Source organism: Fragaria vesca, linkage group LG5 (genome assembly GCF_000184155.1).
Source record: "Fragaria vesca subsp. vesca linkage group LG5, FraVesHawaii_1.0, whole genome shotgun sequence".
Lineage (NCBI taxonomy): Eukaryota > Viridiplantae > Streptophyta > Magnoliopsida > Rosales > Rosaceae > Fragaria > Fragaria vesca.
Genome location: NC_020495.1, coordinates 11211535 through 11225113, shown reverse-complemented (window position 1 = coordinate 11225113; position 13579 = coordinate 11211535). Strand labels below are relative to the sequence as shown.

Below are 13579 nucleotides of genomic sequence, written 5' to 3'. Positions count from 1 at the left end.
TCCTGCTTCATTTTCTTCATCAAGGTCTGTCACCCATTTCCTCTAACCCTTTAAAGCAATTTGCTTTTTTCTGAAATTGCTGTCTTTTTTTTTTTAATGGGTGCAAGTAGTTGGGAAGTAGTTCAGTTATAGTTGGGATTGGAATTTGTATTGGGAACTCCAAAATACTGTGACTTTGTTGTGTTTGGTGTGAATTTGGGAACAAAGTCTGCACCTTTGTGGAGTTTGTGGTTGAACAAAGTTGCACCTTGTTTCTTTCCTTTTTGGTAGTGCCTTATTTTGATTGAAGTCGATGTTTATGCCACACTGCACCCAAAGACTATACCTTTAGGATGTGTTTGAAGTGCCTAAGCTTGGGTTAGTGAAGCATTACAGCTGAGATTAGAGTTCATAATTGGCATAGAATTAGATGCAAGTATCGAAAGGCCGCCCAAGTATAACCAGGTTGATGTTTACATTCGCTGCTATCTTGCAAATAGGATCGTAGAGTCGATTGCTTTATGAATGATGGAAAACAGAAAAGAAGGGGGGAAGTTAGGACATGTTCAATTCACAATTACAGAAACTTTAATCTATCAATATTTTCTAGACAGCTTATTTGGTTACTGAAGTGTATAATCTTTATCTAATTTTGTTCCTTGAAATTAGCTTGGCCAAGTTGATAACATGATTTATTTCCCTGCAGGATGTCAGAAGCTCAAAGGAGATTGATTTCAACTGTTAGTATTCCTCGTACTAATGGGTACGTAAATGGGGGACTATCAATCAGGTCCCCTGCTGCGGCACCTGCAGTTGAGGAGTTCTGCTATGCCCTTGGTGGGAAGAAGCCAATCCATAGCATTTTAATAGCAAACAATGGAATGGCAGCAGTCAAGTTTATACGTAGTGTGAGGACATGGGCTTATGAAACATTTGGCACAGAAAAGGCTGTTTTGTTGGTGGCCATGGCCACACCAGAAGACATGAGAATCAATGCAGAACACATTAGAATTGCTGATCAGTTTGTGGAAGTTCCTGGTGGAACTAACAATAATAACTATGCCAATGTGCAGCTCATTGTAGAGGTGTGTACTAAGCTCTTGACTCTCATTTGTTTTCATGTGTTTCCACATATATTTTTTCTTTTATTACTATGAAAGTATGACCAGAAAGCAGAAATCTCAATAAATCCAGGACCCTTCTAGCTAAAAGATGTTTGAGTGGTTTGATCTTACATTTTTTTTGTTTGTTAGTGGATTTAATAAAGAATTTAATATAAAAATGTATTAGAAGTTTCAATTGATGAGGCTATTGATGGGCCATCCAGAATTCGTATACTTGTGAACTATATCTCTTGATGTATCTGTCACTCCGAAAAATGAGTGGTTCACTTGGGCAAAGTATGTGACCTCTACAGCAGATACTTCCTCACTAACATGGTTGCAATCCTGAACAGATTTTCTGGCTCTTTGTTTCATTGGCTACCAAATGTGAAGCAAATTGAGCTAATTCAGTAAACCATGCTTATTTTTACAATGTCATCAAACACTCTATATATCCCAATGCATTGGGTGTGTTATCAATTGAATGTCTCAAACTGAGAGCATTTCTTGTTACCAAAGTAGCTTCATTGCATACCACCTCAATGGAATATAAAATAGCATGATAAGTTAAACAAAACACGAGATGCTGTATTACTTGTGTAGCTCTGAACATTTCATCAGTTTAGTAAAATTTATTATTGATTCAAATGATTTCATTGTTCTTTACTACCCAGATGGCAGAGATAACACATGTTGATGCAGTGTGGCCTGGTTGGGGCCATGCATCTGAGATCCCTGAGCTTCCAGATGCATTGACTGCTAAGGGCATAATATTTCTTGGGCCACCAGCTGTCTCTATGGCAGCATTAGGAGATAAAATCGGTTCATCATTAATTGCTCAATCTGCTGAAGTACCTACCCTTCCATGGAGCGGATCACATGTATAATTTCTTCACCGAAATTTGTGCCCTGTTTTTCCTTTGGTTTCTCTTGCAGTTATGTCGCACATATAATATCATTAATATCTGATTTCCAGGTGAAAATTCCTTCAGAGAGCTGCCTGGTTACAATCCCAGATGAAATATATAGGGAAGCATGCGTTTACACAACAGAGGAAGCAATTGCAAGTTGTCAGGTTGTTGGTTACCCGGCCATGATTAAGGCATCATGGGGTGGTGGTGGTAAAGGCATAAGAAAGGTATGCTTCATGCATGACAGTGTTGCCCTTCTCTTTTGAACTTATATTATTTACTTGACTAAAGTTGTAATCTAGCTTTGAATCTTATATAGGTAAAAGTTTTCTCCAAATCCAAAAAAAAGAAAAAGGATAGAAAAAGAAAAACGATATTATATGCAGTAACGCGTTCACTAAGCCTGAAATGAGTTTCATTAGCTTATCCAACTTGTTAAGGAATTTGATTGAATCTTTGTCCTCCCTTTTTGAATAATTGGCTGAAATTAAATGTTTGACCTCTAGGTCCATAATGATGATGAAGTTAGGGCATTGTTCAAGCAAGTCCAGGGTGAAGTTCCTGGATCTCCCATATTCATAATGAAAGTCGCGTCCCAGGTTAGAACCTCTATTGATTTTAATATAGACGAGCATAATTGCTGGACTCAGTTCATATATCGCCAATTTAACAAATGATTTATTGTCTATCAGAGCCGACATTTAGAAGTCCAGTTACTATGTGATCAGCATGGAAATGTTGCAGCTTTGCACAGTCGTGATTGCAGTGTTCAAAGGCGGCACCAGAAGGTAATCTTGCTGTGACTAGTAAACTTGATTTGATGTTTCAATAGTCACTAATTTGACTTTGGGTACTCTTCTTCTTTTAATTCTAAAGTTTTTATTTTTATTTTTTATATTCTGTTTTATTTGTGAACTGTATTGGCTATTGCAGTTGTTTCTCATGAAGAATAACTTTTCTTGTTTTGTTTTCTATAGATTATTGAGGAGGGTCCAATAACTGTAGCTCCACCAGAGACAATTAAAAAGTTGGAGCAGTCAGCTCGAAGGTTGGCTAAATGTGTTAATTATGTTGGAGCAGCAACTGTTGAGTATTTGTACAGTATGGACACTGGCGAGTACTATTTCTTAGAGTTGAACCCTCGGTTGCAGGTGTGTTATTTGGGTTCAAGCCTTAACTTTGGCTGCCGTCTCATTTTGACTTACTGTTCTCAAATACCATCTTAAATTTGTTTTGGTTATTGAATAATACAGTGACACATGTATTGTGTGTGATTAAAGTGAACATAAAAAGAAACTATGCTTTATATGTACTAACCAAGCCATCAGTCTTAATGCAACCTCTTAGAAAGGGATTGGAATTATATGATCAGTAGGATAGCAAGAATTTTGTATAGCTTCTACTAATGTCTATCCATGGGCAAACTGAGTTGGCTTCTATTCTTGCATCTTTTTCTCAAAACATTTAATTTGAACGTGCTAAATCTGTAGATTTAATTCAATGTAGGTGGAGCACCCAGTCACTGAGTGGATAGCAGAAATAAATCTGCCAGCAGCCCAAGTTGCAGTTGGGATGGGCATTCCTCTCTGGCAAATTCCTGGTATCATCTTATTTTCTGGAACTGTTTTTTTTTTTCAAATATATATTTATTTGTCTGAGTCGAACTTCTAATTTGTCAAGTTTTCTTTTTCCATTTATTCATTTGATTAGAGATAAGGCGGTTCTATGGAATGGAACATGGTAGTGGATATGATGCGTGGAGAAAGACGTCGGTTGTTGCCACCCCGTTTGACTTTGACAAGGCAGAATCTACAAGGCCAAAGGGCCATTGTGTTGCTGTGCGTGTAACAAGTGAGGATCCAGATGATGGCTTTAAACCTACTAGTGGGAAAGTTCAGGTTTGTTATCATGACTCGTCAGTTTCACGTTTTCTTTCTTTCCCATAATGCTTTGAGGGATCTATACTGAGTTAAGCTACTATATGCAGGAGCTGAGTTTCAAAAGCAAGCCAAATGTTTGGGCATACTTTTCTGTTAAGGTAAAATCTCGGAAGTTGATAACAATGCATTTCCTCAGAAAAGAAGAGGAAAGAAGGAAGATGTAATTCTCAAACTAATTCTGATAGATGTTTTGACTTGCAGTCTGGAGGGGGGATTCATGAGTTCTCAGATTCTCAGTTTGGTATGTATACTGCTAAGTTTTTTGAATTTTCTATTTTATTCGGTAATAGCAAAGACAATCTAAATAATGTAGGACCATACAGTTTTAAAATCTCAAATTATATGTTTTGTTCTCCAGGACATGTTTTTGCATTTGGAGAGTCTCGAGCTCTAGCTATTGCAAATATGGTTCTTGGGCTGAAGGAAATTCAAATTCGAGGAGAAATTCGAACAAATGTGGATTATTCAATTGATCTTTTACATGTAATCTTCACAATATCTCTGAATGAAGTCAATACCGTAATCAATGAAATAGATAATGTAAATGACATAATATTTTCATGGCATGCCAAGTAACGTTTTTTTAACATGTTGTAGGCTTCAGATTACAGAGAAAATAAAATCCACACAGGTTGGTTGGATAGTAGAATTGCTATGCGAGTTAGAACTGAAAGGCCTCCTTGGTATCTGTCTGTAATTGGAGGGACTCTTTCTGTAAGTGCCACTATTTTCATTGTTGTTTAATTTTTATTATTCCATTTGCAAAGTGTGTCCCTTATGGTTCCTACCTATGTCATGTTCAGAAAGCATCTGCTAGTAGTGCGGCGATGGTTTCAGATTATATTGGCTATCTTGAGAAGGGGCAAATCCCACCTAAGGTATGGTTGTAAAAAGTTTTAATCTACATACATGATTATGTGTCTTTTCTAATTAACATTTTTCTTTTAATTATGATCCTGATTGCAGCATATATCATTTGTCCATTCACAAGTGTCTTTGAACATCGAGGGGAGCAAATACACGGTATTTTCTCCTATGATGTTGGTTCATTCCAAGTCTAATTTATGTCTTAGGACCTTTAGGAGATTTATTGTTGGTAGAATCAATAGTTATATATAACCAACAATCAACTATTCTAGATTGATATGGTGAGAGGAGGCCCTGGGAACTATAGATTGCGGATGAATGACTCAGAGGTTGAAGCAGAGATACATACTTTACGCGATGGAGGATTACTGATGCAGGCAAGTATAACTATTGTCTTTAGAATTTTCATGTCGTAGCTCCAAAAGTGATTCTACTCTTGCTCATATTTCGTATTACTTATCTTGTAGTAGGACTATTTAATTTATACAGTAATTGTCATTTTGATTAAAGAAGTGTATTTTGGCACCTCTAAAAATGTCATCAATCAGGTTAATCATGTCAATGTCGGCATGCTAATATATTCTTACAATTTGCTGCATCCACAATATCTTGTGCACCAACACTTGGTACATACTGTATAATTGCACCTGTCAGCTGCTGCTGTTACTTATTACTTAAATGTTGTTACAGTTGGATGGAAACAGTCACATTATATATGCAGAGGAAGAAGCAGCTGGAACTCGCCTTCTTATTGATGGACGGACATGCTTGCTTCAGGTTCCTCCACTGCTCTTCTTTCCTCATTTCGCTTGCTTGCTCACACATTACATATGCTGAGTAGTTGACCTTTGTTGAATCTAGAACGATCATGATCCATCCAAGTTAATAGCAGAGACACCATGCAAGCTGTTGAGGTTCTTGGTTGCTGATGATAGTCATGTCGATGCTGATACACCATATGCGGAGGTTGAGGTTATGAAGATGTGTATGCCTCTACTTTCACCTGCTTCAGGAGTTATCCACTTTCAATTGTCTGAAGGCCAGGCAATGCAGGTAAATCACGTACTAATTTCACAATAAATAAATAAAATAAAAGAACAAAAAGACATTCTTATCTTAGTGGAAATAAAAAAAGTTAATGTTTTTTTGTATAGGCTGGTGAACTTATTGCAAGGCTTGATTTAGATGACCCTTCGGCTGTAAGAAAGGCAGAACCTTTCCATGGAAGCTTCCCTGTCCTGGGGCCTCCAACTGCAATTTCTGGTAAAGTTCATCAGAGATGTGCTGCAAGCTTAAACGCAGCCCGAATGATTCTTGCTGGTTATGAGCATAACATTGATGAAGTGAGTTGTCTTTCATTGTAAAACATAATATTTGAGATATGTATTTATCTATTCTTTTTCTTGTCTATAATATCATTTGGTAGATCATTACATCATACTTAAACCCGTCTTATTGAAGAGTCTGTCATCTATCTCAGGTAGTGCAAAACTTGCTCAATTGCCTAGATAGTCCCGAACTCCCTTTCCTTCAATGGCAAGAATGCTTGGCTGTTTTAGCAACCCGCCTACCCAAGAATCTGAAAAATGAAGTAAGCAGGCCTGGGTGGGTTTTCCCTCTGATTTATTCTGCAATAGTCTTTACTCATATCTCTTCTTTCATTTTACTTTACAGCTGGAATCAAAATGTAAGGATTTTGAGCTGATTTCTAGCTCTCAGAATGTTGATTTCCCTGCCAAATTGTTGCGTAGCGTTCTCGAGGTGAGTTCTGTATTCAAACTCCATCTAGCTTCTTCTCTTTTTTCATCTTCCTCATAAGAATATTGGTCTGATGTATCTGCAGGCTCATCTGTTCTCCTCTCCTGATAAAGAAAAAGGAGCCCAAGAAAGGCTTGTTGAACCTTTAATGAGCCTTGTGAAGTCTTATGAAGGTGGAAGAGAAAGTCATGCCCGAGTTATTGTTCAATCCCTTTTTGAAGAGTATCTGTCAGTTGAAGAATTATTCAGTGACAACATTCAGGTTCGACTTTCACCATGAAAAAAATAGTTGTTTACAATTATCAAGCCATTAATGTGAGCAACTCCAGTACCATTTTTGTGTGCATAGTTGAATGGAGTTTGTTTTTTCAATATACTTTATTGATGTACCATACTTATGCTCATAAAGGGCCTTTGCTCTTGGGTTTTATAATGAATCAACGTGCTGGCATGATTATGGTATAACAGTATATAGTCATGCATACAAGAGAAAAACCAAACCACTTGTAGTTGTTTTCTTGTTACATATCACGGAAACATGCTTGGTAGTCATAATTGTTTTTTTATATTATTTTTAATATAAGGTGGTGTATAACTTCCAATCCTTTGTTTGGCCATGTCATCAATCATAATTAACCTTTTTTTTGTCTCAGTTTGATTTTATTTTTATTTTCTCTCTTTTGGTTTTGATTCTCTGTTTTATATGTACTTGATCAAGTTATCATAAATAAATACATTGGTTACTTATAATTGGAATTTAAGCTTGGTATTTAGCTTTGTAGTTCTGCTGCAACCAGTTAAATTAGAGACTTGAGAGCTGCCCCCACATAGATATGAACTATGTAAATTTGTGAAAGTATATTCCGATGCTTGAATCCTAAGATTATCATATTTCTTTGCTCCAGGCTGATGTAATTGAGCGCCTTCGACTTCAATATAAGAAGGATCTATTGAAGGTTGTGGAAATTGTGCTCTCTCATCAGGTACCTAAATTACAACATTCTCGGTCTGCTTGCCTTCCCCACGTCTCATTCAATTTTTTATTGGAATTATTTTGTAACAGTACTGTTTATCACTTGCTTTCAGGGTGTAAAGAATAAAAATAAGCTGATTCTACGACTCATGGAACAGCTGGTATACCCCAACCCTGCAGCATACAGGGAGAAGCTAATTCGGTTTTCTTCACTTAACCATACAAATTATTCTCAGGTTGGCTATTGCACCAATTTAACCAAGTTGCTTAACTGTTAGCTTTTAATATACATATATTTCTTTCTTGTTATTTAAGTTTTCAAATATAATCGCCATTTTAGACTAGTATCCTTAAGTTTTTGAAGAGTCCTAATTACTCTAAATCTACAGTTGGCACTAAAAGCGAGTCAGCTGATGGAGCAAACCAAGTTGAGTGAACTTCGTTCTAGCATTGCCAGAAGTCTTTCTGAGTTGGAGATGTTTACTGAGGATGGTGAAACCATGGATACTCCGAAGAGGAAAAGTGCCATAAATGAACGAATGGAGGATCTTGTGAGTGCACCTTTGGCAGTCGAAGATGCCCTTGTTGGTCTGTTTGATCATGGTGATCACACCCTTCAGAGGCGGGTTGTCGAAAGTTATGTACGCCGGTTATACCAGGTACTGTGGTTTAACATTTCACTGCTGCTTACTTTACTTTCAATAGCCGATTTCTTTGTTTAACTTTTTATTCGTCATCAGCCCTACCTTGTAAAGGGGAGTGTCAGGATGCAGTGGCACAGATCAGGTCTAATAGCTTCATGGGAGTTCTCGGAAGAACCTGTTGAGAGGAAACATGAGATTGAAGATCAATCAGTTAATAAAACATTCCTTCAGAAACACGAGGAGAGGAAATGGGGAGTCATGGTTATAATAAAATCTCTTCACTTTCTTCCAGCAATTATTAGTGGTGCACTGAAGGAAATGTCGCATAACCTTCATGAAGCAACTCCAAATGGATCTACTGAACCAAGTGGCTTTGGTAATATGATGCATATTGCTTTGGTTGGCATCAACAATCAGATGAGTCTGCTACAGGATAGGTACTGTATCTGCCCATTATTTTAGCCTTGAAGTTTGCAACTTAAAGTTAATCATGCATTGAATCTTGGGAGCCCCTTCGCATGTTAGAGTGTATACTTTATCTGCAATACTGGGGTTCTCTTTTAATTGGTTCATAACTTAGTGACTTGGATTAGTATGCACATAAAATTTCTGGAGGACCCATCTTGTCATAGACATTTTTTGGTTTCTTTGTCTATCTGCAAAGACATGTCAAACAGAACCTACAGTTAAAATTACCATCTTGACCAGCATTGTCTTTTGATATTTGCCAGTGGCGACGAGGATCAGGCTCAAGAGAGAATTAAGAAGTTAGCCAAAATACTTAAAGAGCAAGGACTAGCCTCCAGTCTACATGGTGCAGGTGTCACAGTAATTAGTTGTATCATACAAAGGGATGAAGGGCGGCCCCCTATGAGGCACTCCTTCCACTGGTCATCAGAGAAACTCTATTTTGAAGAAGAACCCTTATTGCGTCACCTAGAACCTCCTCTATCTATTTATCTTGAATTGGTAATTTCCTGGCTTTATGCCTAGCCCTTATGTTAAGAGTGACAAATTGTTCTCGCATTAACCCTTGATATGAAGTAACTCAACATTTCTTCTGATCCAGGACAAGCTTAAGGGCTATGAGAATATCCAGTATACCCCATCCCGTGACCGTCAATGGCACCTGTACACCGTTGTAGACAAGCCGCTACCGATCCAAAGGATGTTCCTCAGAACACTTGTAAGGCAGCCCACAACAAATGAAGGGTTCTCTGGATTTCAACGGCTAGACATCGCAACAGCTAGTAACCAATTGGCTTTATCATTTACTTCGAGGAGCATCTTGAGGTCCTTATCAACAGCAATGGAAGAGCTGGAATTGAATGCGCACAATGCCACTGTCAAATCTGACCACACCCATATGTATCTTTATATCTTACGTGAGCAACAAATTAATGATATGCTGCCTTACCACAAGTAAATATTTCTTTTTCCCATCCAATTTTTTTTCTTCCATGATAAGACAGCCAACTTTCTAGAATTTCTTATTGGTATTATTGTGTAGGAGAGTTGATTTAGATGCTCAACAAGAAGAAACTGTGGTGGAGGCCATCCTGGAAGAACTTGCACGTGAAATCCACGCATCAGTTGGTGTAAGGATGCATAGGTTGGGTGTTTGTGAGTGGGAAGTGAAGTTGTGGATGGCATCCTCTGGACAGGCAAACGTTGCTTGGAGGGTTGTCGTGACAAATGTGACCGGTCATACCTGCACTGTACATGTATGTTTATATATATCGCATACATTTCATTGAAGAATATGCTTGCATTTTTTTTTTAAGAATTCATTGGTTGGTTTACAAAGGATGGGTCCTATCAGTATTTTCTTTAATACTGACATTGCACTACATTTTATTCAACTTAAGATAGAATCTATATTTATTTTCAGGGAAAAAAAAATCTTCATTTAACCAATGGAAGAATAATATCAGTAAAAAAAAAAATCTTCACTATTTCATGCATATTTTTTTCTTAGATCTTTTATTCAAGGAAACCCCAATAATATAAATAAGCTGTGAATAATATAGCAAAAGACCGGTATGTTATTCTAAATTCTGATCAGACGACAATGTGAATATGAATTATGAGTCATGATTGTACTTTTGGTCAACATGATATTCAGATATATCGGGAACAAGAAGATACTAGCAAACAGAGAGTGGTTTACCATTCAGTCTCTGTGAAGGGTCCCCTGCATGGTGTACCAGTGAATGAGCAATATCAGCCTTTGGGGATTATTGACCGAAAGCGTCTGTTGGCCAGGAGAACTAACACCACTTACTGCTATGATTTTCCACTGGTGAGATGTCTGATAGGAATGTTTCTTTATTTTTTTTTTCTTTTTCAATAAATAATTTTATGTTTTACACAGTTTACAGATATGGTAAAACTAACTTGTGTTTTTATGTTTTTAATAGGCGTTTGAGACGGCCTTGGAACAGTCATGGGCATCCCAGTCACCAAGTGTTAACAAACTAAAGGGTAAAATTCTCAAGGTCACAGAGCTCAAATTCGCTGACCAAAAAGGCAGCTGGGGTACTCCTCTCATTACCGTAGAGCGTCCACCTGGACTCAATGATGTTGGTATGATAGCATGGTTTATGGAAATGTCTACCCCTGAGTTCCCTTCTGGAAGGAAGATATTGGTTGTTGCAAATGATGTGACCTACAAAGCTGGATCTTTTGGTCCAAGAGAGGATGCATTCTTCTTTGCAGTAACTGAGCTTGCTTGTGCTGAGAAGTTGCCTCTAATATACTTGGCAGCAAACTCAGGTGCTCGTATTGGGGTTGCTGAAGAAGTCAAATCCTGTTTTAAAGTGGGCTGGTCTGATGAATCAAGCCCTGAACGTGGTTTCCAATATGTGTATTTAACCTCTGAGGACTATGCTCGGATTGGATCTTCTGTGATAGCGCATGAAATAAAGCTATCAAGTGGTGAAACCAGATGGGTGATAGATACCATTGTCGGAAAGGAGGATGGCTTGGGGGTTGAGAGCTTGACTGGAAGTGGGGCAATTGCTGGTGCATATTCGAGGGCATATAAGGAAACCTTTACCTTAACATATGTGACTGGCAGAACTGTAGGTATAGGTGCTTATCTTGCAAGGCTTGGGATGCGGTGCATACAGAGGCTTGATCAGCCCATCATTTTAACTGGTTTCTCTGCATTAAACAAACTACTTGGTCGGGAGGTGTACAGCTCCCATATGCAACTTGGAGGACCTAAAATTATGGGAACTAATGGGGTTGTCCATCTAACGGTAGCTGATGATCTTGAAGGAATATCTGCTATTCTAAAGTGGCTGAGCTATGTTCCTCCTCATGTTGGTGGCCCACTCCCCATTTCGATGCCCTTGGATCCTCCAGAAAGGCCCGTGGAGTATTGCCCGGAGAATTCATGTGATCCTCGAGCTGCGATTTCTGGTGCTCTGAATGGTAATGGGAACTGGATGGGGGGTATATTTGATAAAGACAGCTTTGTTGAGACGCTAGAAGGCTGGGCAAGGACGGTGGTTACTGGAAGGGCGAAGCTTGGAGGAATCCCTGTGGGAATTGTTGCTGTTGAGACACAGACTGTGATGCAAATTATCCCTGCTGATCCAGGCCAGCTTGATTCCCATGAGAGGGTTGTTCCTCAGGCTGGACAAGTATGGTTTCCTGATTCTGCTACTAAGACTGCCCAAGCATTATTAGATTTCAACAGAGAAGGACTCCCACTTTTCATTCTTGCCAACTGGAGAGGCTTTTCTGGTGGGCAGAGAGACCTTTTTGAAGGGATTCTTCAGGCTGGATCAACCATTGTGGAGAACCTTAGGACTTACAAACAGCCTGTTTTTGTATTCATCCCGATGATGGGGGAGCTACGTGGTGGAGCATGGGTGGTTGTTGATAGCCGGATAAATCCAGACCATATTGAAATGTATGCTGATCGAACGGCTAGAGGAAATGTGCTTGAGCCAGAGGGGATGATCGAGATCAAGTTTAGGAACAAGGAATTGCTGGAGTGCATGGGCAGGCTTGATCAACAGCTGATCCAACTAAAGACTCAGCTTCAGGAAGCCAGGAGCTGTGAGGCAAATGAAAAGGTTGAGTCCCTACAGTTTCAAATACGATCCCGCGAAAAACAGCTTTTGCCTGTCTACACTCAGATAGCTACCAAGTTTGCAGAACTTCATGATACTTCTCTGAGGATGGCTGCAAAAGGGGTAATCAGAGGAGTTCTGGAATGGGCCAGCTCTCGATCTTTCTTCTACAAGAGATTGCGTCGGAGAATTGCCGATGAGTCACTCATCAAGATAGTGAGAGATGCTGCTGGTGAACAGCTGTCACATAAATCTGCTATGGATTTGATCAAGAACTGGTTTTTGAGTTCTGATGTTTCAAGAGGCAAAGAAGATGCTTGGGAGGATGATGAAACTTTCTTTAGATGGAAGGATGATCAAACAAATTATGAGGGCAAGCTAAAAGAACTTCGGGTCCAGAAGGTATTGCTTCAATTGGCAACCATTGGCAACTCAGCTTCTGATTTGCAAGCCCTACCCCAAGGTCTTGCCGCCCTTCTAAGCAAGGTAAATCATCATGTTTATTCTTTTTTCTTTTTTTTCTTTTTTTTTACAAATTCCTGTCTTTTTTATTTCTAGCCACCTGGAGCTAATGATGAAATTCTAACGCAGGTTGAGCCATCAAGCCGATCATTGTTGGTTGAGGAACTCCGGAAGGTGCTTGGGTGATGGGAACGTTGGTTCTTCATGTGCGACCACAGTCCCACGAATTTGTTGTGCTTGTATGTGCCTGAATCATAGTTTTATCGACACGTAGGTGCATTTCTTATTTGATCTTAGCAGATATAAGAACACAGTGACTGCTTTCATATCAGACACATCAATGATTTAGTTGGCTGATAGAGAAGCTTCATTGTATATTGAGGCAGAGGGTGTTAGTGAGTAGACTTGTTCTACATTGTAAATTTTGTTAGTCACAACCACAAGTAAAAGTATAAGGGGAATAGATAGCTTCAATAGTAAAACAACCAGCATTTGCAGGCTCTGTGTCATTATTTTCCTACATGGCTCATTGATGCTTGAAAATAAAGTTATGATATAGTCTGTAATATCCTGTAAGAATTGTTCATTATTCAGTTTATAATTACATATTCATTTTGCCTCGTCCGTTTTTGTAAGTGTTCCCAAATTTTCATTATGAAGATTCAATTCAAATTTTTGAGGGACACAAAGCTTGATGAAATTAAAAAAATTGCTGTTTAGGCAAGAATCACTAGGCCAAAAGTTGAAATACAAAATGTTACACTAGACTATCTGAGGAAATCCAGTTGAGCTGCTCATTTCTTCATCTTGTGCTTCATCTTCATCTTCGCCTTCTCCTTCTCTTTTCGTTTCATTTC

At 38.6% G+C, this 13579-nt stretch overlaps 1 protein-coding gene across 1 annotated transcript; it reads left to right on the top strand.

Moving 5' to 3' along the window:
- Positions 1-13340, top strand: LOC101304097 (acetyl-CoA carboxylase 1-like). Its single transcript, XM_004299552.1, has 32 exons — positions 1-24; positions 686-1064; positions 1757-1963; positions 2059-2220; positions 2500-2592; positions 2686-2781; positions 2971-3144; positions 3500-3593; positions 3704-3891; positions 3981-4031; positions 4135-4174; positions 4292-4416; positions 4531-4647; positions 4737-4811; positions 4900-4956; positions 5073-5177; positions 5491-5577; positions 5662-5853; positions 5955-6143; positions 6281-6391; positions 6475-6561; positions 6644-6820; positions 7464-7541; positions 7645-7767; positions 7921-8190; positions 8272-8612; positions 8907-9144; positions 9245-9597; positions 9686-9899; positions 10301-10477; positions 10596-12746; positions 12852-13340. Exons 2-32 carry the CDS (start codon positions 687-689, stop codon positions 12906-12908), a joined length of 6807 nt encoding a protein of 2268 aa, XP_004299600.1. The 5' UTR covers positions 1-24; position 686; the 3' UTR covers positions 12909-13340.
- The last annotated feature ends 239 nt before the right edge of the window (positions 13341-13579 follow it).

Excerpts from the sequence above, each read along its gene's own strand:
- LOC101304097 (XM_004299552.1), top strand. The coding sequence starts at position 687 with ATGTCAGAAGCTCAAAGGAGATTGATTTCAACTGTTAGTATTCCTCGT. Across the intron at positions 6,392-6,474 it reads CCAAGAATCTGAAAAATGAA|CTGGAATCAAAATGTAAGGA; the intron begins GTAAGCAGGCCT and ends TTTACTTTACAG. Across the intron at positions 8,191-8,271 it reads ATGTACGCCGGTTATACCAG|CCCTACCTTGTAAAGGGGAG; the intron begins GTACTGTGGTTT and ends ATTCGTCATCAG.